The sequence below is a fragment of the Halyomorpha halys genome, unplaced genomic scaffold (genome assembly GCF_000696795.3).
Source record: "Halyomorpha halys isolate HHAL.00 unplaced genomic scaffold, Hhal_1.1 Scaffold322.1, whole genome shotgun sequence".
Taxonomy (NCBI): Eukaryota; Metazoa; Arthropoda; class Insecta; order Hemiptera; family Pentatomidae; genus Halyomorpha; species Halyomorpha halys.
In genome coordinates this window covers 127,019-148,476 of record NW_027104705.1, presented here as the reverse complement: position 1 = coordinate 148,476, position 21,458 = coordinate 127,019, and the positions used below count along the sequence as shown (strand labels likewise).

Sequence of the window (21,458 nt, the reverse complement as noted above, 5' to 3'; positions counted from 1 at the left end):
ATTTAACAAATATTATTGGATGTTTTTAATATTCATAAAGAATCTATTTATAGTTGTATTATCATCATTTGTTTTCATTTTATGAGAATATTATGATGAAAGAACAATTTATGATTTGTTAGAGGATTATTATTATTGTTCTTTTTTACCTTTTTTGTTGGTTTATTTATTTTCTATATTTGATGCTTCTGATTTTCCTTTAAACCTGTAAATATGCATATAAACCGTAATTGTACCTTTGTGGTTATTATTTTTAGTTCACTTGTATTTGATTCTTTTTTATATATATTTTTTTTAGAAGTTAGTCACCTTATGATTTATGATGTGATATATGGTTTTATTTTTATTTTATATATTCTGTTAATTATTGTTGTTTGTTTTTTATCTTTTCAAATTCATTATATTTTATAATACTTTATAATTTCCTTTTAATTTTACTCTAAGACTCGTAAGCCTAATGTTGAAACCCGTAATATTAATCCGAAGGGATCCGTCCCAGAATAAATAAAGAATATTACTATTTTTTATTTAATCTTTTCACTTTCTTGAGGCTGCTTATTATTGTTTAAATAAAATTAATTTTATATTAATAATCCAATTTAAGTTTCAAAACAACTTTAAATACAAATTTAGAACCACATTAATTTTAAAAAACTTTATACAGGTCAATAATTTCAGTTAAAATAAAAAAATATTGTTGTGATAAAGTATAATAGTGTAAATTGACTGTGATTAAAATTTTCCATGTTAATGTGGAGAATTGACAAAATAGGGTAATTTGAACTAAAATTCTTGACCTGGACAGAATGGCCTGCATAATTTTTTTTTAAATTGATGTGGATATGAAATTGTATTTAAGATTCAGTATGGCCGAATCGGAAGACTTAAATTGGATAAAGTTTATTTTATTTAAACTATATTATTATTAGAGGCTTCATTTTTATTTATAATACTTCATGTATTATACGAGGGTGGTTTGAAAAGTTCTCGGAATCACTGCTAAATGTCAGTGCTAGAGCAACGAGGTTCCCACGCAATAATCACACATCCTTTGTGAGTGAACACGAGCTGTGAGTGGTAGTGATGACTTTTTGTTGTTGTTTTATACATAGTGACAATGGAAAAAAACTGAGATTCGAGCAGTGATTGAGTACTTTGTAAAGAAACGTATGAAAGCAAAGGAAATTCATACGACTTACAGAACATACTGGGAACTTGCCAAGTGAAACAGCGAATTTAAATTTGGTCGGGAGAGCTTAGATGATGATTCATGTTACGACCCCAGAATTTATCCCAAAAGTGCATAAAAAGGTCATGGAGGATCGTCGACTGAAAGTGCGTGAGATTGCTGAAGCTGTAGTGATGTCATCTAAATGAGTATATCACATTTTAACTGAAGAATTCGGAATGAAAAAATTATCCGCAATATGGGTGCTGCGGCTCTTGACATTGGACCATAAACGCACCAGATTGGAAATGTCCGAACAAAATCTGGCCCATTTTCAGCACAACCAACAAGATTTTTTGCGCCGGTTTGTAACTGGGTCTACTACTATACCCCGGAGACAAAACAGCAGTCAAAGCAGAGGAAACATGCTGAGTCACCACATCCAAAGAAAGCAAAGGCAGTACATACGGCCTGATAGGTCAAGATCTCAGTTTTCTGGGTGCAAAAGGCATTCTGCTGATAGATCATCTTCCTACTGGCCAAACAATTACGGGGTTACACTACGCAAACCTCCTAAACCAACTGAAGGAAAAGATATGCAAAAAAAGGCCTGGTTTGGCAGGGAAAAAAGTCATCTTTCATCAGGACAATGCCCACCCGCACACATGTGCTATTGCCATGGCAAAACTTCATGAACTGAGGTACGAATAGTTGCCACATCTGTGAATACGGTTCACCTGATTTGGCACCATCAGACTTTCATCTCTTCCCCAAGCTGAAAATTTTCCTAGGCGAACAGAGATTTCCTACAATGGAAGAACTGACAGCCGAATTAGAGAGGTATTTTGCAGGCCTGGAGAAATCTCATTTTCGAGATGGGATCAAGGCATTGGAACATCGCTGGACTAAATGCATTAATCTACATGGAAACTATTTTGAAAAATAAAAGCAGTTCCACTGAAGTAAGACATTTCTTTCTAGTACATTCTGAGAACTTTTCAAACCACGCTCGTATTAATGAATCATGATATCCCTAAAGATAGATTATCAGAATTAAATATGAAAGTATAGCTGACCTAGAAATTTATTACTAAAGGTATCAAGAGGAAAAGAAAAAAAACCTTTACTATAGCAAAAGGATCAAATCAAGTGTTCCAACCCATTATGGAATTTTCAATAATGAAAACGCTCACCTTACAACTGGTGTTGCCAGAAATAAACAACCAATGAAAACAAAATTGAACATATGTTACAATAGTATTAGTTAATTTAAGATGGAAATTATTTTTTCATGAAAAAGTATCTTCCTGTTGTATTCACATTTACATTTCAGAGTACTCCTCCATCTATATGAGGTCTGTTCTTTTCATATCCTATCTTTATATACAACACTCCTCCGTCTTTAGGTATCGCAACACAACAGATCGTATCTTTACACACAACAAACAAAAATCTAAGTACATATCGGCTCATAAAAAGAAGATATATAGATAATAAAAGGCAAGTCAATAAGTAAGTAAAGAGGAAAACTAACAATTTAATCTTCATTTAAAACAAATTTGATCCTTTTTTTCTTCCAACCTTAATTTTTTTAAATTTTTCCGTTTTGACCCTCAGGCCATTTCTGAAGGATACCACCTTTAATATTGGTGCCATTATCTTTTTGAAATCTTAAAAATGCAGGCCCAAAAAATTGCCTTTGTCCCATATAATCCTTTCTAAAAAATTTTCTCTTAGATTAAAAACTTTTACAAAACACTTTTCTTCCTTCCTTCATTTACATTTGCAACTTAAATTTTTTAAACCTGTTTTTAAGTTGCAAATGTAAATGAAGGAAGGAAGAAAAGTGTTTTGTAAAAGTTTTGAATCTAAGAGAAAATTTTTTAGAAAGGATTATATGGGACAAAGGCAATTTTTTGGGCCTGCATTTTTAAGATTTCAAAAAGATAATGGCACCAATATTGAAGGTGGTATCCTTGAGAATGGCCTGAGGGTCGAAACGTTGGAAAAATTTAAAAAAAATAAAGGTTGAGAGAAAAAAGGATCAAATTTGTTTTATATTAAGAATAAACTAAACCACTTCAAACAAGCATATATAAAATAATTAATCTAACAATTTAATTTTTATAGCCCACTGGCTTACTTAAAAAAATAACTGAAGTTGTTTTCAAACTTATTAATATGAAATATTTATAATATATACTGACTATTGCTAATTTCGACATGGCGTTTAGCCTCCCCGAGGGCCGAGAAAAGATCCATTTTTATTCTGGTCTCGGCACTCAATGAGGTTTCCAGGTGCGAGTTCTTGTCCTGGAGTGCGGTCACAGCAGCCATTAGAACTTCAGATCCAGCCTGTGTTTCTTTATATTGTAACAAGCTCTGCAGGAAAAAAAAAATTAATAATAGTAATATATTCATTACAAAAAATAAATAAAACAAAATGAATTAACATCAAATGGCTAGATTTCAAACAAAATTTTGATAACTCAATATTTTTATAAGATTAACTTCGAGTTTGCAAATCATATTCATATTGATACAAAAGATTAATTAAAAACTGACACGGAGGTCGGCTATACAGGTTTGAGAGGTGGAGTTAGGGAGGAAACCCAGTTGAGGTAGTAAATGAATATATCTGGCTGTAATAATTACTCCAAAGTTGATCTTGACTTTGCAGAAAGTGGCAGTAAAGCTAAATTTGGTTTAAACTCAATCTGGCAAAATTTGATACCAACAACAAACATTAGTTGCAATGACAGCAAAAACATCTTATATACAAGTAAATTACATAACCAAGATGAAGAAAGTACAGCATCAAATATAATTTCAATACAAAGGACAAAAATAAGGATAAATGAGGGGCTGCAGATCAAAATGTATTTCATCCTTTTTCCGAAAAAATTTATCTTGGAGTGAGCAACAAACTCCGAAGCTCTATAACTCAGTGAAAAGAAGGAAGATGACCCAAAAGATTTCAAAAAATAATTAACAATAATTGTGTAAAATCAATTTGGTCAGATACTAAGATCGTTTTTTGATCTTTAGCTCCTCCCATATGATTTATGAAAAAATTTGCAACCTGAAGTTCTCGGTCAACTTGTGCAGCTTTCTCTTCTTTCATTTTCATTTCTCGACGCAGTGCTTTGAGCTCTGCCTCCACTTCCCGCCTCTTAATCCTGCACGATTCACCGCACGTCGGGGTGGGCGGCGGCGCGGGCGTCGCTGCTGCTCGTGCCTTTGCTGCTTTTAAAGCAGACTCTGCTGCTGCTCTTCCTCGTCTTTCTTCGGCTAAACGCTTTTCAAGGTTTGCCTTCTCTGAAGAACGCAGCGAATTTAAGCTTGTGACCCTGAAAATCAAATACAAATGTTATCTTCCTTGTCATAAATTTTTTTATTTAATAAATTATTTATTTTTATTAATAAATGTATACAAATATATACAACAAGTAAATTTGCTGTAGGTGACATAGTGACATGATACAAACATGTGGAGAATCTACCCACTGATAGAACTCCAATAACATTTCTAGAGGAGAAGATCTCGAGGCCATCTTCTTTTAAGACGCCTAGGAGGTTTATTAGGTAATGGAGGAGAAGCCAGGTCAGAAACAAGTGGATTTGGGTGGTTGAGGGGTTTATCGTGGAAGGAATGAAATCTGGTTCTTCTGGCCAAATCGGCAGCATATAGAACATTGAGGTCCTGATGGATGACTTGATTTGTGACAAAGTAAGGAGCATTATAGATTTTATGAAGGATTTTGGACTCTAAGGATTGGATTCAGGAGGAATTTGATGGTTTAGTGGAGCCCCAAAGCTCAACTCCGTATGTCCAGATAGGCCTTATAATAGTCATGTAGATCAGTCTTTTGTAATGAATTGGAAGTTTAGACCGTTTGTCTAGTAAGTGCTGTAATAGTCGAAAGCGACGTGCAGTTTCCTGTCTTTTCAGTCTTGTGTGAGGATTTTAGGTTAATCATTTGTCCAAATGTAGTCCAAGGTAGCGGATCTGTTCAACAAGAGTAACATCATTAAATGAAACTGTAGGGCAGTCAATAGGTTTACAACGAAGGGTAAAGGTGATTTGATGAGATTTGTTGGAATTTATGTTAATCCTCCAATTATGACACCATTCTTCGAGGGCTGTGATATGGGATTGGAGATTTTGGCATACAATTAATAGGTTATTATTAACAGCGAGCACACATGTGTCATCGGCATACGTGGTGAGGTTAGTGTTAGGATTGGTTGGAATATCAGCTGTATAGACGGTGTATGGAATTTATTAAATTTAAATAAAAGGAGTATGAATAATGAGTGACTAGATGGAACATTACTTACTTGGCTTGAAGGTCCTGGTTTGTGTGGTGAAGCGTTGCCAGCTCCGCTCTCACCCTTTGCTCGCTACTAATCGACGAGTTTAATTGAGATCTCAGATCACATTCGTTCTGCCTACTCGAAGACAGATCGTTTTTCAGTCTCTTTATTTCACATTCGAGTCTGAAAACCATTTTCTTATGTAATATAGATCGTTGAGATATTTTTTGTATCCATATGAATAATATAAATTCCAAAATAAATAACTTATGTACATAAACAAGATGTTATTACATTAAAGTGTGTATAGAAAATTTTAAAAAACCATATTTGAACATTATTTACACCAATAGATATTCGAGCTTTGAAACACACAAGTGGGAGGATTATTATTTTATATATTAATCAAATGTTTAAAATATATTAACAAAGCAGAACCAGAAAGGATTTAATTCTTTTCTAATATATTCTTAGTTTATTAATTAGAAAAAGTTAAAATACAATCAGTAAATACTTTTTTTTTATTACATAAGTTTTTTAATTATCAACTGTGTCAAGGTTACGACTTATAGAGAATAAAGATCCAACTTGATAAAGCAGATGCCAATGAGATTTTGAATGCTTGTTATAGTAAATGATTAAAACATTCTAATGTTCAATTATTTGAAGAAAAAAAAATTAGTCACTCTATAACAAAACCGTGTGTAATCAATAAAAGGAAGATGGTCCGGGTGCAGTTGAAATAATTCAAATAGAAAATAAACTATTCCTTACGAGCCAACATTTCGCCCCACATTGTAGAGTATCATCATGGCTAAAAAAGATACCAACAACCAAAAATAAGTAACAGAGTAAGAGAATAAGGTAACACTTATCTTATTATCTTACTCTGTTACTTAATTTTAGTTGTTATAATAAAAATTTTAAACCTCCGTAATGGTGATTGAGCTATAACTGTAATGGTTATTTTAGCAAATGGTTTCTAACATTAATAGGATATTTTTTTATAGGAGATTTTCAATCTCACTAGCATATCATCACAACAGGTTTCCAATCTTACTAGAATATCATCAGATAAGGTTTTCAATCTCACTAGTATATTATCACATAAGATTTACAATCTCACAAGTATATCATCACATAAAAGACCTTACAATCTTACAATCATATAATAAAGTTGGTCAAATTTCTAATTTTATTATGGAAAATCAATTAGAAAAAGGAAAAATATAATAATAAAGTAATATTACCTGAGACAATATTCCTCCCGCTGCTGCTCAGCAGTAAGCGGAGGAGATTCACTTGCTTTGCTGTGATTTTTACTCTGATTTTTGCGGTTTTCTCGTTGGCTACCGCTCGAGCCTTTCTTTTTATTATTGCTTGGGCATTTCTCCTTCTCTATTTCCAGCTCATCGCTTTCTCTAAGTAGACAAAAATCAAAAACAAATATTATATTTGTAAATTTATTATAAATTAAAACTTGAAGAGAAGAAAGGGAAGGATAGGCACTGATACTCCAAAATATAATGATATTCAAAATTATAGTTGATAGAATATAAATTTTATCAATACGAAATAAATGGTTATATATAAATGAAAAAAACATATTGTTTCAACAAAAATAGTGCTTTAAGGACAAGTTGTGAATTTTTTTTTTTTTATACTAGGTGTTTACTAATATGATCAATAATAGAAATACGTATAATACAAATTTTATTGGTGAACTCATTTTTTTTATTATCACATTTTAAATAAATAGATACAAAGTGTATTTTTTATTTGCATTTATTCTTTTTATCACCTATAAATGAACAGTCTTATAATTTTAACAAATTAAATTATTGCTTAGTATTTATTACTGGGGATTTAAAAGAAAACAAAAGTGTAATCGCTCAAAATAAGGCTAGTAACCAACGATGTTATAAGACTCATAGCACCTGACGAAAGGTGAATAGAAAGAGAGAAAGCAATAATTTTTCTTAATACTTTCTGTATTCCAAACGTTTCACTAATCTGAACACCCCACGCTGGAACTAGTTGGGATTACAGAGATGAGACTGTGTACAATTTTTTTTTATTGGAATGTTTTCAATATATTTCAAGCTCCTCAATCTTCGTACAGTACATTATTAAATTAATATTATAATTACAATTCTCCCTTGCTTCAGTTAGCCAAATAATGGAGGTTGATAACATAACCTGAACAGATTAATCATAACAAAAACTATAAACTTATTTAATTAAAAATGCTAAACCTTGTTGTATCCTACAGACGATACAATCTTAGCATCATATTTATAATAAACTCTTCCAGCATAAAAATATTAGAAGATTACTCAATGTTTTTCAATTGGATGGTTAATCAATACTTTCAATTAAGTTTAATCTGGTGAAACCCTTCCTATATTTTCTCACTATACACTGAATTTTCTTTCAACTATATTTCGGCACTCTTCTTCCATCTTCACGATGATACATCGGAAACTCAATACAATCTAGTAATCCACAGAAAATATTTTTGTTTAGCTATTTAGTTAAAATTATACTGTATATTACTATTTTTTTCTTAATGATTAGGGTCCATTCATTGAGAATGTATTTCTTAATGAATTATATTCATTGATTGAAAATGTATTTCTAAATGATTAATGTTCATTCACTGAGAATGAATTTCTTAATTATTAATGTTCATTCATTGATAATTTATTTTTTAATGATTAATGTTCATTCATTGAGAAGGTATTTCTTAATGATTAGTGTTCATTCATTGAAATTGATTCTCACAAGAGTAGGATGGTGAAAATGCAGAAAAAAATGGTAGCTTACAGTATAATTAAACTAAATCATGACAAAATATTTTATATAGATTATAGTACAAGATCCCAGTGGAAAAATGAAAACTATTTTTAATTACTAGTCTAAATTTAATAAGTCTGCCAAGTATAGTTAGAGGGAATACAAAATGGCGGCTGTTTCAAACATTAAAAAAAATATTTACGTTCAATAGTTCCTGAGGTAAAATTTTTTAAAAAGCATCATTTCATGAAATATATACTGAAAAATTGGTATTGTGGTAAATCTTTTTCTCAGGAACCTTTATTCATTTATCTAATAGATCTATATATTTAATAGCACTCGAATTAAAGCTAGTTTAATGTACTATAAAGTAGTTTATGATGTTTATCTTCATAGGAGCAGTAGTAGGTTTTCATTATAATTGCCAAAATAAATTCAAATAATGTTGATATCTAATTATTCAGACAAAATTTTTAATTTATGAAAAACTATGTCTCATGAACCATTAAACATACAGATGTCTGCCAACAATCAAATTAAAGATTGTTTTACTATAAAGGAGCTTATAACGTTCATCTTTGTAAGGATAGTAGTTTTTATGACATCTGCATTTGAAGTTTTGTTGTAAACAAGAAGAAAAAAATGTATTTTAACAAATATCATGAAAACTACTAATCCTAGGAAGATAAACATAATAAACTACTTTATAGTACATTAAACTATCTTTAATTTGAGTCCTAATAGATATCTGTACATCTCATGGTTCCTGAGATATAATTTCCCACAATAAATTCACTAACTACTGATTTTTCAGTACTTTGTTATATTAGGTTTTCTAGTGTTATAGGTAGTTTTAGCAATATGGAGCTTTGAATGAATTTTTTTAACGTTTTGAAACAGCCACCATTTTTTATCAATCCTAACTATACGTGGTAGACTCATTAATTCTTACTAGTAATTATACAGTTTTCATTAAAGTAATAAAAAATTGGAGTGAAATTACTTTTTTTCTCCTAACTCTTGTACTATATGAATACTATCAAGTTTCAGATGCATCATCTCCACACCTGAAGATGGGGAAAAGTCCTGAAATGTAAAATAAAGAAAAATAGGCGTATGGTGAGAAAATATAGGATGGGTTTCACAAAATAAAATTTACATGTTAAATATTAAAAGAATATAAGTCTATTCTTAATTTAAAAATAATTTTGATCCTTTTTTTCCCTCAACTTTTATTCTTTAAAATTTTTCCAACGTTTCGGCCCTCAGGCCATTCTCAAGGATACTACCTTCAATATTGATGTCATTTCTTTTTCAAAATCTTAAAATTGCAGGCTAATTGCCTTTGTCCCATAAAACTTTTTTAAAAAAATTTTCTTAGATTTTTAAAACCTTTTTTACAAAACACTTTTCTTCCTTCCTTCACTTATTATTTGATTGTTTCTTTTATTCAATTGATGAGAAAATTATAAGCGAAGGAAGGAAGAAAAGTGTTTTGTAAAAAAGGTTTTAAATCTAAGAAAGATTTTTTTAGAAAAAGTTATATGGGACAAAGCCAATTAGCCTGCAATTTTAAGTTTTAGAAAAAGAAATGACATCAATATTGAAGGTGGAATCCCTGAGAATGGCCTGAGGGCCGAAACGTTGGAAAAATTTTAAAGAATAAAAGTTGAGGGAAACAATGGATCAAAATTGTTTTTAAATTAAGAATAAATAAACTAAACCACTCTCAAACAAGCATATATAAAATAATTAATAGAATATAAGTCGATAACTTACTTTAATTTCTCGGTACACTCAATCTCCGTATGCGCACTACCGTTTGCATACGGCTCCGAGACAGATTTGTCTACCGATTTTCTCTGCTGCTTGTTGCTCGTACTGCTGCAGCTCAAATGGTGAATCACGCCGTTGCTCGTTTCAGCTAATTGATAGAACAAAAACCTTAAATAAAATGTCTCTTGGATAAAAATCATTAATAGATAAAAAAACTTAATTTAAAAATTAAAATAAAATATTACATACTACAAAATAGATTATGGATTGTATATAAACAAGAAGAGGAGTTGGTCTGGGTTTTCGGTCAAGAAAAACAATTAAGGAATAATTTTAACAAATTATTAATTGCCAAAGTTAAGTATCAGAGTCGCTATGGAAATTCATTCACTATATCAGTTAATATGTTTTGCCATAATTTTTTCAAAAGAAAAATGTATTCAGGAATATTTTTGAAGACTATTGAAAACAGTGTTGGTAATTCTGTCAACTGAATGACTCAATTAGAGCAAAAACTAAAATAATTGAAGATGCTTAGGGGGTCCGGTCAAAAGGAATTCTTATTTTTAATTTTCTTTTCACTTAAATTTACATAATTTTAATCATACCATAAATTATTTTTTAGTATCTTATTATCCTACAATTTCAAGATATTTTTAGTTGTTGTTGTTGTTGATTGTTGCTTAAAGGCGTAAAACCCTCTGTTCATCAACGCCTATGGCATGATAAAAGTAAAAAATACAAAATAAAATAAATAAACAAAAAAAAAATCGAAGAGGACTTATAATTTATAAAGAAGGCGATGTGCTTTTAAAAAGGAGAGTATGACCTATTCTCAAGCGGGTTAGAGCAACTTCCTCCCTGCGGCTGTTGCGGTAAGATGTTGACCATGGTTTTACTGATCGTTTTATTTCTTTTAATTTACTCGGAGAGCTTTTTTTTAATATTTGTAATTTAAGCGGTGTACTGAGTTCTGAGGCGATAAGAATGGCAGTGCCTCGGCCAGGGAGTGTTGAGTGACTCTCTGGCAGCTTTGTCTGCGAGCTCGTTACCAACAATGCCAATGTAGCTTGCAGCCCATATGAAAATAATGGATTTACGTTGTAGTGATAATTTTAGAAGAAAAGATTGAATTCTTATGATTAGTGGATGTTCAGGGTACATGTTTCTCAAACTTTTTAGAGAGCTCAATGAATCTGAGATTATTACTATAGTCTTCTGAATTATTGAAAAGCAAAAGTGGAGGGCTGATGCTATCGCGTGGAGTTCGGCGGTGTATATTGAGCATAACTTATGTAATTTAAACTTGTGGGTTGAATCATGAGTGACGAAAGATGAGATGGTCGAGCTTTCGGATTTGGAACCATTAGTGTATATTAAAAAATAATCCGGAATATGTTCTAGAAGACTTCTAGAACTTCTAATTCTAAATTCTAGAAATTTTTAGTTGTTTTTGTAACTTTTTTTTTTAGTCCTGAGGAATCTCAACAATGTGGGATGAAATTTCGACAAATAAATAGTTGTTAACTATTTTTTAATGCCTTTTGACTGGCTCTCGAGAGCTATCAACTTGAACAGCCCTGTTGAAGCTCTACAAAGTGGGGCGAAATTGGGAAAAAAAAAGTTATTAACTATTTTTGTTCTTTTTTTACCGCAACCATGACAATCTTCTTCATATTTGGTTAATAACAATGTTTTACAATCAAAGAGGAGTCACTCGCCATAACTTAACATCAACATTATTCTCTAAAGAAACCAAATTTCTTAAAGATTCTTTCAACAATTTATGAAATCAGCCTCTAATAAACCGGTGACGCAAAAAAATTTCAGTCACCATGTTTTACAACCATAGGCCTCAATTTAATACCATTGCTGACCTTCACACACATGACAACTGTATCTAACATAAACAGCTGACTAGAGGTTTATAAATTAAATAAATTCAATATACTAAATATTTATATAGCTGAGAATAAAAAAATAAAAAATTAGATAGAACATTTATAAATACAGATAAAGAAATAAAATACAATTGCTTGATAATTAAAGGATTTTCCACATACCAAAATATTTAATTTAATTCAAACAACTAGACCAATTAATAAAAATATAACCATTATATATGATAGCATACTAATTATGAAAAAATAAATAAATATATAACAAAAAAAAAAAATGATTCGATGGCAGAGACAGTTTTGTGGTTGAGACGCCATTACCAAGATTTTTGCTGAAATAGACAGTTACACTAGACTTTTATAGACATTTTCACAGAGTTGAGAGTCATTAATTTTGAAGGTAAGTTTTAAAACATTGTATTTTTATAATCTCTAACTCAATAAGGATTTTATAAACAATATGTAATAGTAATATCTGAATCTCACAAGGCCATTACGACTGTATCAAAACAAAGATCAAATATAAACTTTAAGTGATACTTTATAAAAAAAAATTATATAAATAAACAGTTTTTGATAATACAAAATAAATAAAAACTACCAACCACGCTGTGATGCATAAGAATGTTTGTTAGTTTAAATCACAAAGAAGCAGCATATGCTATACCAAATTTTTATATTTCAGTTTTCATCTTTTAAGAACGCAGCAAAATCTTTTTTATCAAATGAAAAATATACAAGGATCAGATTCATCTAAGTTAATTCAATTGTTTAACTCTGTCATGAGGTCTTGGGTTTATTTAAATGTCACCAGGGTCCTGTTTCATAATAAAGTACAAACTAATACTATTAATCTTGTATATTTATCATAATTCAATTACACTGACTTGTATAATAGTAACTTATACTTTAGTATTTTTTAATTCCTGCATTATCACTAATAGTCATTCCTATTATAAAAAAATATAAATATTAGTGTAATTACCACATTGTTTCTATACTTGTATTTTGAACTAATACTATTAGCTTTCATTATGAAACAGGGCCCTGATTTCTTATCGATGATAAATGTTTAAATCTGTTGTATTAGTATGGGATGATTTTAATATAATTTTATTATTATATGATTATTATAATTTTATTATTATATGATTATTATAATTTTATTATTATATGATTATTATAATTTTATTAACATAAAATCTCAAATAGATATAAATGTGCTTAAATTAGAAACTATCGTATAACCTATATAACTAGGATCTCAAGGGACCTAGGACATTTTATCACTTAAACAGGATTTTCATTGAACCCAGTTTTCCAAATAGGCAAGTTTAAAATGAAAGTTGTCTTATTTATAGAAGGTCCCTCTAGGAGAGATCTAAATTTATCGTTTTTTATATTTCTAGAGGTTAAAATGTTAGTATAAAATGTATATTTTATGTTTTATTAAATTTAATTTAATTTTAGAAAGATAGTCTGGGTGGCGATCAATGAAGGTACCACAAAATAGTATAAGAAAACTATTTATTGTTGACCAACATTTCGCACCACTTTACAGGGCTTCGTCAGGGCTGTCTGATAGTAATACAAAGGACAACATTGGTTTACAATAAATATTTTTCTTACTTTACATTACTAATTTGATACCTTTATTGACTGCCACCCGGACTATCTTTCTACAATCTACTTCATACGGTCAACTATCTTCTTCCAATATATAATTTTATTTAAAAAAAAAAATACAAAACCTTTGGATTAACCAGGCATATCTCATAGTTTTTTATATAATGGAATGTAATGATGACAAAAATCTTTATGAATACTTTCAATGCAATTTGAAATTGAAATCGCAAATTGTAGCTCTTCCATTAGGAGTTGAAGAATCCAGATTTTGTAAAAGATCTAAGATCTTGTCTCGGCTCATAATGTAAAACAAAAAACGCAGGTGTCGAGGAGAGCAAAATGTTCAAATAAGAAAAAAACGATATCACGCAAGGAAATTTCTGGTAAGAGAAAAGCTCAGTCTTACTATTGTGAGGAGGGAGGTCAGAGTTAAACTGAATTGAGTAGAGGAGCAGAGTTAAAAGAGGGATTAACATAAATAAAAATGTGCCAATAACAACATCAAAGGGTTTATGGAAGGTAGAAAAAAAGTATAAACAAAAAAGATGAAATACTAGGAACATATAGATACTTATCATATATTATCATATAGATAGGAACATATATAACACATTATTTCTCAATATGAGCAAAATGCTCAAGGCTACACCTCTCCAGGGCTAAAAAAAATAAGTTATATCGGTACATTAAACTCCTAAATAGTATTTCTGAACGACGTAGCCTCAGTTCTTTTGAACCTAAAGTCCAAGTGGAAAGCAGGGTTGACGATGCTTGCCACTGAGTTAGAGCATGCTACCACCATCTACAAGAATACCTGGGCATTATGGAATACCGGGAAATGAACTGGCAGATATACTAGTGAAAGAATGTTTCAAATTGCCTCAAATCACCTCCGCACAGAGTCTGGAGGAAGTTAAATCCATAAACAAAGTGTCGGTTCAGCAGAGGTGGAATGATGAGCATCCGGACTTCAGACCCCATGATCCGTATTACCAACTTCCCAAATATATCGCTTAAGAACTGGACATAACCGACTCAATGCTCACCTCCATAAAAAATTCAAAATAGGTCCTAGCCCCCTGTGTGAATGTGGAAGGGGAGAACAGATAACCGAGCACATTCTCCAACCATGTGTCCTAATGGAGGAAAAACAGAAGCGGAAATGGCCTGAAACTGACTTGGTGACCAAGCTGTATGGCAACGTGGAGGATCTCAGGAGTACGGCTGAATTTATTTTGTCAATCCGAGACTTGGCCATTTGAATGGGAAGATTGAAGAAATGCTCCTAAATAATACTTCGTTCGTCATGTGATTTTCACATGATCTAACAATATTTGACTATCATAATCTAACAATAGCTTTAATTTGTCAGCAGCTTTTAATAAATTACACTTTTGATTCGACATTTTGTGCACTTTTATTTAATTGCTTATCGTACAAGACATTTGATAGTACTGAAAAACAAAGCATGAGGGGAAGAAATTCAAATGTATATACAGAAACGTATCGCAACCTGTCTAAACCTAATAAATTGTATTACTTATATGTAGTATTGAACCACACAATCCCAATTACAGAGGCAAAAGTATTAAGAAAATTAAAGAAATCAAATCTCAATTACTAAGGTTTAAAAATTCTCAGTAATAAGAGCTATTTCAATGCTTAAGTGTCAAGGCCTCTTTGTAATTATCAGTAGTAGAGGTTCCTCATATATCCAGGGTCCACTTGACCAAGTTACACTATTTGTACATAAATTGTTTACAACAAAAACTTTGAAATTATAAAATACTCTTTTGTTAATATTCACAATTTTAAATTTTATTTTAAGTACCATTTTACTATTCCTCTATTAAATATACCTTTTTCCTAAAACTTTCCCTGATTCAGTACCTTTTTCCTTAAACCGTCCCTGATCCTGTTTTGAAAAAAAATTTTGAATCACATTTTCTCTTCCCAAAATCTGTTATAATAATAATATAAAGGTTTAGCGAACCCGAAGGTTCGATTCTGATACGATCAATCGTTCTCTACATACATCTGTCCAGTGACGCTCCTTTGAACTAAAATCAGACTTAACGCTTTTCATCAACATTTCGGTCTACCCATCGGCGTATATCTGTCACTTTCGGAGGAGTCTAATTAAGTGGTACTTATAATATGGGCTCTTATCATCTATTAAGTTATACTTCGTGACTAGGGCCTGATGTAATATTTTGACCACATTATTATTATGTAAATAAAAAGAAATTTAAACCAAGATAATAATTTAAAACATAAATTACCTTTGATTTTGTCTGGCGGCTGCTGCTGATTTGAAGATTGCACAGACTCAATCGGCAAGGCCTGCGCAAGGAGGTTCATGTAAAACTGGTTCTCTTTTTTCACTTCCCGTTGTTTTCTCTGCAAAGGAATAAATTTGTCATCAGAGTTGGGCAACTATGAAACTAATAGCTAAAATTGTCATGGAGACGATATTTATTTATCAATGGTTCATTCATGAATTAGGGTCGTATCCATGGTAATTTTAGCTATAGCTGAAACTAATAGCTAAAATTGCCATGGATACGATATTTATTTATCAATGGTTCATTCATGAATAAGGTTCGTATCCATGGCAATTTTAACTTTTAGTTTTAGCTAGAGCTAATTTTTTCCTATCTCTGTTTCTTATAATATAGCATTATTCTTATTATTTTTATTCAATCAGCAACAGACCATGGAGCCCTAAGTCCTCACGCAATGTATTTCCTAATACTAGGAGGTAGTATTCCCAGTATTAGGAAATACATTGCACGTTTCTTGACGTTGTTTTTTCGCAAGGTGGGTTCATCACTTCCTCATCTATTTTTTGTGAGTGCCACCCATTGGCTAATGGGCCTCACAAATGCCCAGGGGGAGGTTGTCAGTGAGTTTTACATTATTTTGTGCTTGAAAAAAGCACGGGTGGGACCGAGATTCGATCCGACAACCTGTGGATTGGTAGACTGGCGTGTTACCACGCTGCTACCGCTGCCCCTTACTAAATCACAAACCTATCCTTTTCCAAATCATATGCAACCTTTTTTAATTTGGAATGTAACCTCTTTCATTTCAAATGTAACCCAATCCTAACTTGAAATAATTTATTTTGTTAACACCTTGACTGCCACCAGATCATGTCAAAACAGGCCCCAAGTGCCATTTTTTTTTTTTACATTTTTATATTCATTTTAGTTTTTTGTTCATGAAAAAATATATTAAAACATTTCATATAAGTCAATTAAGAGAAATTCATCCTTTAAGTAGCACTGTATATGTTGCGGCCCTGGCATAGAGGCAAGGGAAAAAAATGGTCTTACCAAAAAAATGTGGTACTTAAATCAAATCCAAATTGAAAAATTGGCCCTTCAATAAAAGGAATTGAACCTAAATAAAAATTAAAGATATAAAAAATTCATACAATGCCCTACAAGAGAAATAAAATTAGGCAAAATAGTATTTTTTTTTTCAAAAAAAGTATAACAAATTTTTATATTAAAAATTATAAAATAAACTTTTCTACAAATAGATTGATTATTATGAATATTAAATAGTAATGTACATAAAAATTATATTTAGCAAGTGAAATCCTAAGGTTTTGTTGTTAAGTCTATAATACTTTGTAAAAACGTCACCAACTCGAACCAATAATGCTATCATGAAGGTAGTGATGATACTAAATGCCCATGGAGATGGGACAAAGGAATGACTAAGTCAGGAGTAGGGAGAACACTTTCCAGATAAAAGAACCTGAACAGAATATGCTACGGCCAGCGCCCTGTTTCATAATGAAAGCTAATAGTATTAGTTCATAGTACAAGTGTAGAAACTACTGTGGTAATAATACAAATACTTATTTTTTTTCATGATAGGGATGACTATATCACAGGAATTAAAAAAATACTAAAGTACAATTTACTATTGTAGAAGTCTGTATAATTGAATTAAGATAAATCTACAAGACTAATAGTATTAGGTTGTACTTTATTATGAAACAGGGTCCAGGGGGCGATTCCTTGTGCCGAATATCCTACGGCTCCAGCATTCAACGTCTTAAACACTTGTTATAATGATAAAACTAAAATTATAAATTACAGTAATTATGGGAGGAGAGAGCAAGTCTAATGTAAATTCTATAAATATTTACAGTAACTGTTTATTATGTTTTTGATAATACTAATTCCAAATTTACACCAGGATTTATAAAATAGTGATAACAAATAGACGAATGAGTTTAATATTTTAAATGATTAAAATAAAAGTATAATTTATAAAAGGAAGAATGTCCGCGTGCGGTTAGAATAATTCAAATACTGAACAAACTATCTATAGTGAGCCTATGTTTTTCACCACATTAATAATATAACAAAGTAAGAGGAATAGGTAACATGAAATAAAAGTAAACTAGGCTATGGTTAAATATAATTTAAAATAAGTGAAAGTTAATATAAAAATGAACACGGTACATTAAAGAAAACAAAAATAAGAAGTACAGCGAAAAGTATTAGAAAATTGATGAAAAAGGAAATAATAACTAATAATAAAGTAGATAAAAGAGAAATATAAAAAATACAGCACAAACTAAAAGATAAAAAAAAAGGGAAATAAGAATAAAATAAAGGTAAAAAAAAAAAAAAAAGTAAAAATAATGAACAAAATAGGATACCAACCTTTCTGAAAGGACCCAATCTAAAGGAATAATTGCTTATGAATGAAATTTGGAATAAAAGCATGCAATTGAGAAATATTAAACTTCGAAACATCAATTTTAAGATCTTATTGATAATGGCATAAGAGCTAGAACGGAGAAAAATAAAGACAGTCAAGAGAACGGATCAAAGGAAGTTTCTATTTTAAATTATTATTTACTCTCGAACAGGAAATTATTACATTATATATCAATAAACTAACAGAATTTATATTTGACCTAATAATAATAATTATTATTCACTGTAAGAATGGTTTATAAAGTTTTGAAGTATTAATTCTACTTATATGAACAGATTTTTTGATGAGGATGTGCATTTGGAATTCCTATTGATGTTGAATGCATTTCTGATACAGTGATTATTTAATAAGTTTTAGAAGGTATTAATTCCAATTTATGAATTGGAATTTAGATCGTCTACAAATTTATATTCGAAATGGAAGGGGTTACAATCGAATCAGAGAAGATTACATTTGGCTTTGAAATGCTGTTAAATTTAACTACCTTATTCACAAAGTCGAAAGTGTCCATGTTATTTCTTTATAATTTAAATTTTAAATGTAATATATATACATTAATATGAGTACAATTGTATACACATTATGTTGTAAACAAAGCCTACTAAAGTTTTATCCCTTTATTAATCCATAAAGGTATTTGATAAACAAAAACAACTATGTTTATTAAATTTATGTATTAGTTATCAACTGTATTAAGAATTCATGAATATTAACTCTTTAACAAAGGTATCAACTTATTTTAAATAAATAAACAAACTTAAAAATAAATGGCTGAGTTAATAGTGGAAAATACAGTATTTTTTTACAATTGTCATTAAAAAGGTTCACACTAATAAAAAAAATAAAATAAAAAACGCCATTAACAAAATTCCAAAAACTGACGAACTAGAAGAGAAAGACACAATTATAAGACAAGCTCTATAGGTTTCATTAAAAAAATGTAGAGGGAGCTACAAGAGCCCAAATGTACCATTCAGGTTTTTCATCTTTTGAAACCAATGTCTGACATGGTAGACTCGGAATTCATTTCAAGTTATAGAAAATTACAAGCAGGGGTGGAAAAAAATTAGCTTTATGGATAAAAGCTTTTTCATAAATAAAATAATAATATCTCTTAATTTTTGCCCAACTCAGTATACAAACCTCTATTTTAAAGAGTTGCACTCAATAGATTAATATACGAGAAGAAGATGGTTGCGGGTTAACAAGTTTGTTTAATGTTTTATTCTCTTTTTTCCCATATCTTTATTTTAACCCCCCTCCCTTCTTTTCTCAATTTTCCTAACCCACGTTATTAGTTATGTTCACCATATATTATTATTGTTGTTTTCAAATTTTTTTTTTATTTTTCTATTCATTTCTTTTGTTAAACTTAACTTATATTTTACCTCTTTATCTAATATTATGGTTACATATTTCATTTGTTACATATATTTTCTTTCTCTCAATTTTATTTTTCTTTCCATAATTTTAATTTTTAAATTATTAATAAACTATTATAATAATAACTATTATTAAAAATAAATTATTAATAAACTAATATATTCATATTTCTTTGCATTATATAACTTCATTTTTATTTTATTTCCTTAATTATGTTATTTTACCTACTTATTCAATTACCTATGTATACATTTTATTTTCCACTTCTCTCATCAGTTTATTTTATAAATTCCATTCTATACAATTATTTACTTTATGTTATTATGTTTATATTTTCTGTATTCATTGGTTGTTATCTTTTTCTGATCTTAGCCCTGATGAAGGCTAGAAATTCCGGCACAATTAAATAAGTTACTTCAACTTATTTGTGTTTTATTTTGACCGCACCCTCCAACCATCTTCTCCTCGTATAAGTCATCAACGGTCAACTATCTCTCATGATTGGGAATAGATTAATAATTAATTGGTTATTATTGACCTTAAGAAATAATTGGATTATCAACGCAAAAATATTTTTATCTCTCTTCACTAATATCAAAAATTATTTTTATTTCTTTATTGGTTTATTATTCGAAGTCAATTCTGAACTTAATTGTTTTGTTTTTTTCGTTTGTGAATTATTAGCAGACTTACTTCAATTTCTTTATTTATTAATTTTACATCAGTGTGCTAATACTACAGACATTTCAGACGATCCTTCTCAATAGCCTTCATTATCTCCTTTTGCTTTTTCTGTTATTTTAGTTCAATATCTTGCTGTACATGGAAACAAAACAGTGGTCACCTTTACAGTGTTAAAAGTTTTTTTTTTTTACTAATGATAAAATTTCGAGCATAAATTGAACTAAAATGACAGGAAAAACAAAAGATTATATTGAAGGCCTCTGAAAATGGACAGGCCTGAATTATTATTAATAATAATAATATTCTTTATATATTCTGGGATTGATCTCTTAGAATAATATATAGGCATCAAAATCAGGCTTTAGAGCCTTAAAGTACAATACAAAATAAAAATGAAATTATAAAACGTCATAAAATATAATGAAATAATGAATTAGAAAAGATAAAAAAGAACAATAATACAGAAATTGAAGGATGATAATTTCCAAAATAGATAGAAAAAAAAAAAATATGTTACAAAGACGAGTAAATAAAAAACAACTATCAATATCATATTAAATCCAAATTTATAAATAAACAAAATCAATCATACCTGTCGTATCCGAAAGCTGACATAGCTTTTGAATCCGAAACCTAGTGTAACAACAGGGTACCCAATGCTGAAAAAAAAAAAAGAATAATATTAAAACCTATTAATATTCAATCCAAAAAGAATGTTTTTTTTACTTTATCCCAATTTCGTACTAGTGATACTGTACTAAACATTCAAATTTAGCAGAGAAATATAAAATGAAAGGGAAAAATGTCTGAAAAATAAACAAACTGTAAAATTAACTTATTTGTTTAAATGATTAACCATATTTTTCAAAATATGAAGGAGGTGGTCAGGGTTGAGGTCAAATAGGAACAAAAAATAGTTAATTATCTATTTGCAGATGTTTCACCCCACTTTGTAGAGATTCATCAGGGCTAAAAAAGATACAAAAACAACTAAAAATATTTTGACAATGTAGGATAGTAATATATAATAAAGTAAACTAAGGTAGGATTAAAATTATGTAAAT

The 21,458-nt window shown here is 30.0% G+C and overlaps 1 protein-coding gene across 1 annotated transcript in view; it reads right to left on the bottom strand.

Annotated features, from left to right (window-relative positions):
• LOC106681257 (macoilin) overlaps window positions 1-21,458 on the bottom strand; it is a 31,565-nt gene that overhangs the window by 4,453 nt on the left and 5,654 nt on the right. Inside the window, exons 5-11 of the mRNA XM_014421482.3 lie at window positions 20,987-21,053; window positions 15,864-15,981; window positions 10,061-10,205; window positions 6,736-6,906; window positions 5,510-5,668; window positions 4,251-4,518; window positions 3,376-3,550 (exon numbers count right to left, since the gene is read on the bottom strand). Coding sequence (XP_014276968.1) covers window positions 3,376-3,550; window positions 4,251-4,518; window positions 5,510-5,668; window positions 6,736-6,906; window positions 10,061-10,205; window positions 15,864-15,981; window positions 20,987-21,053 — 1,103 coding nt within the window. The remainder of the gene's footprint in view (window positions 1-3,375; window positions 3,551-4,250; window positions 4,519-5,509; window positions 5,669-6,735; window positions 6,907-10,060; window positions 10,206-15,863; window positions 15,982-20,986; window positions 21,054-21,458) is intronic.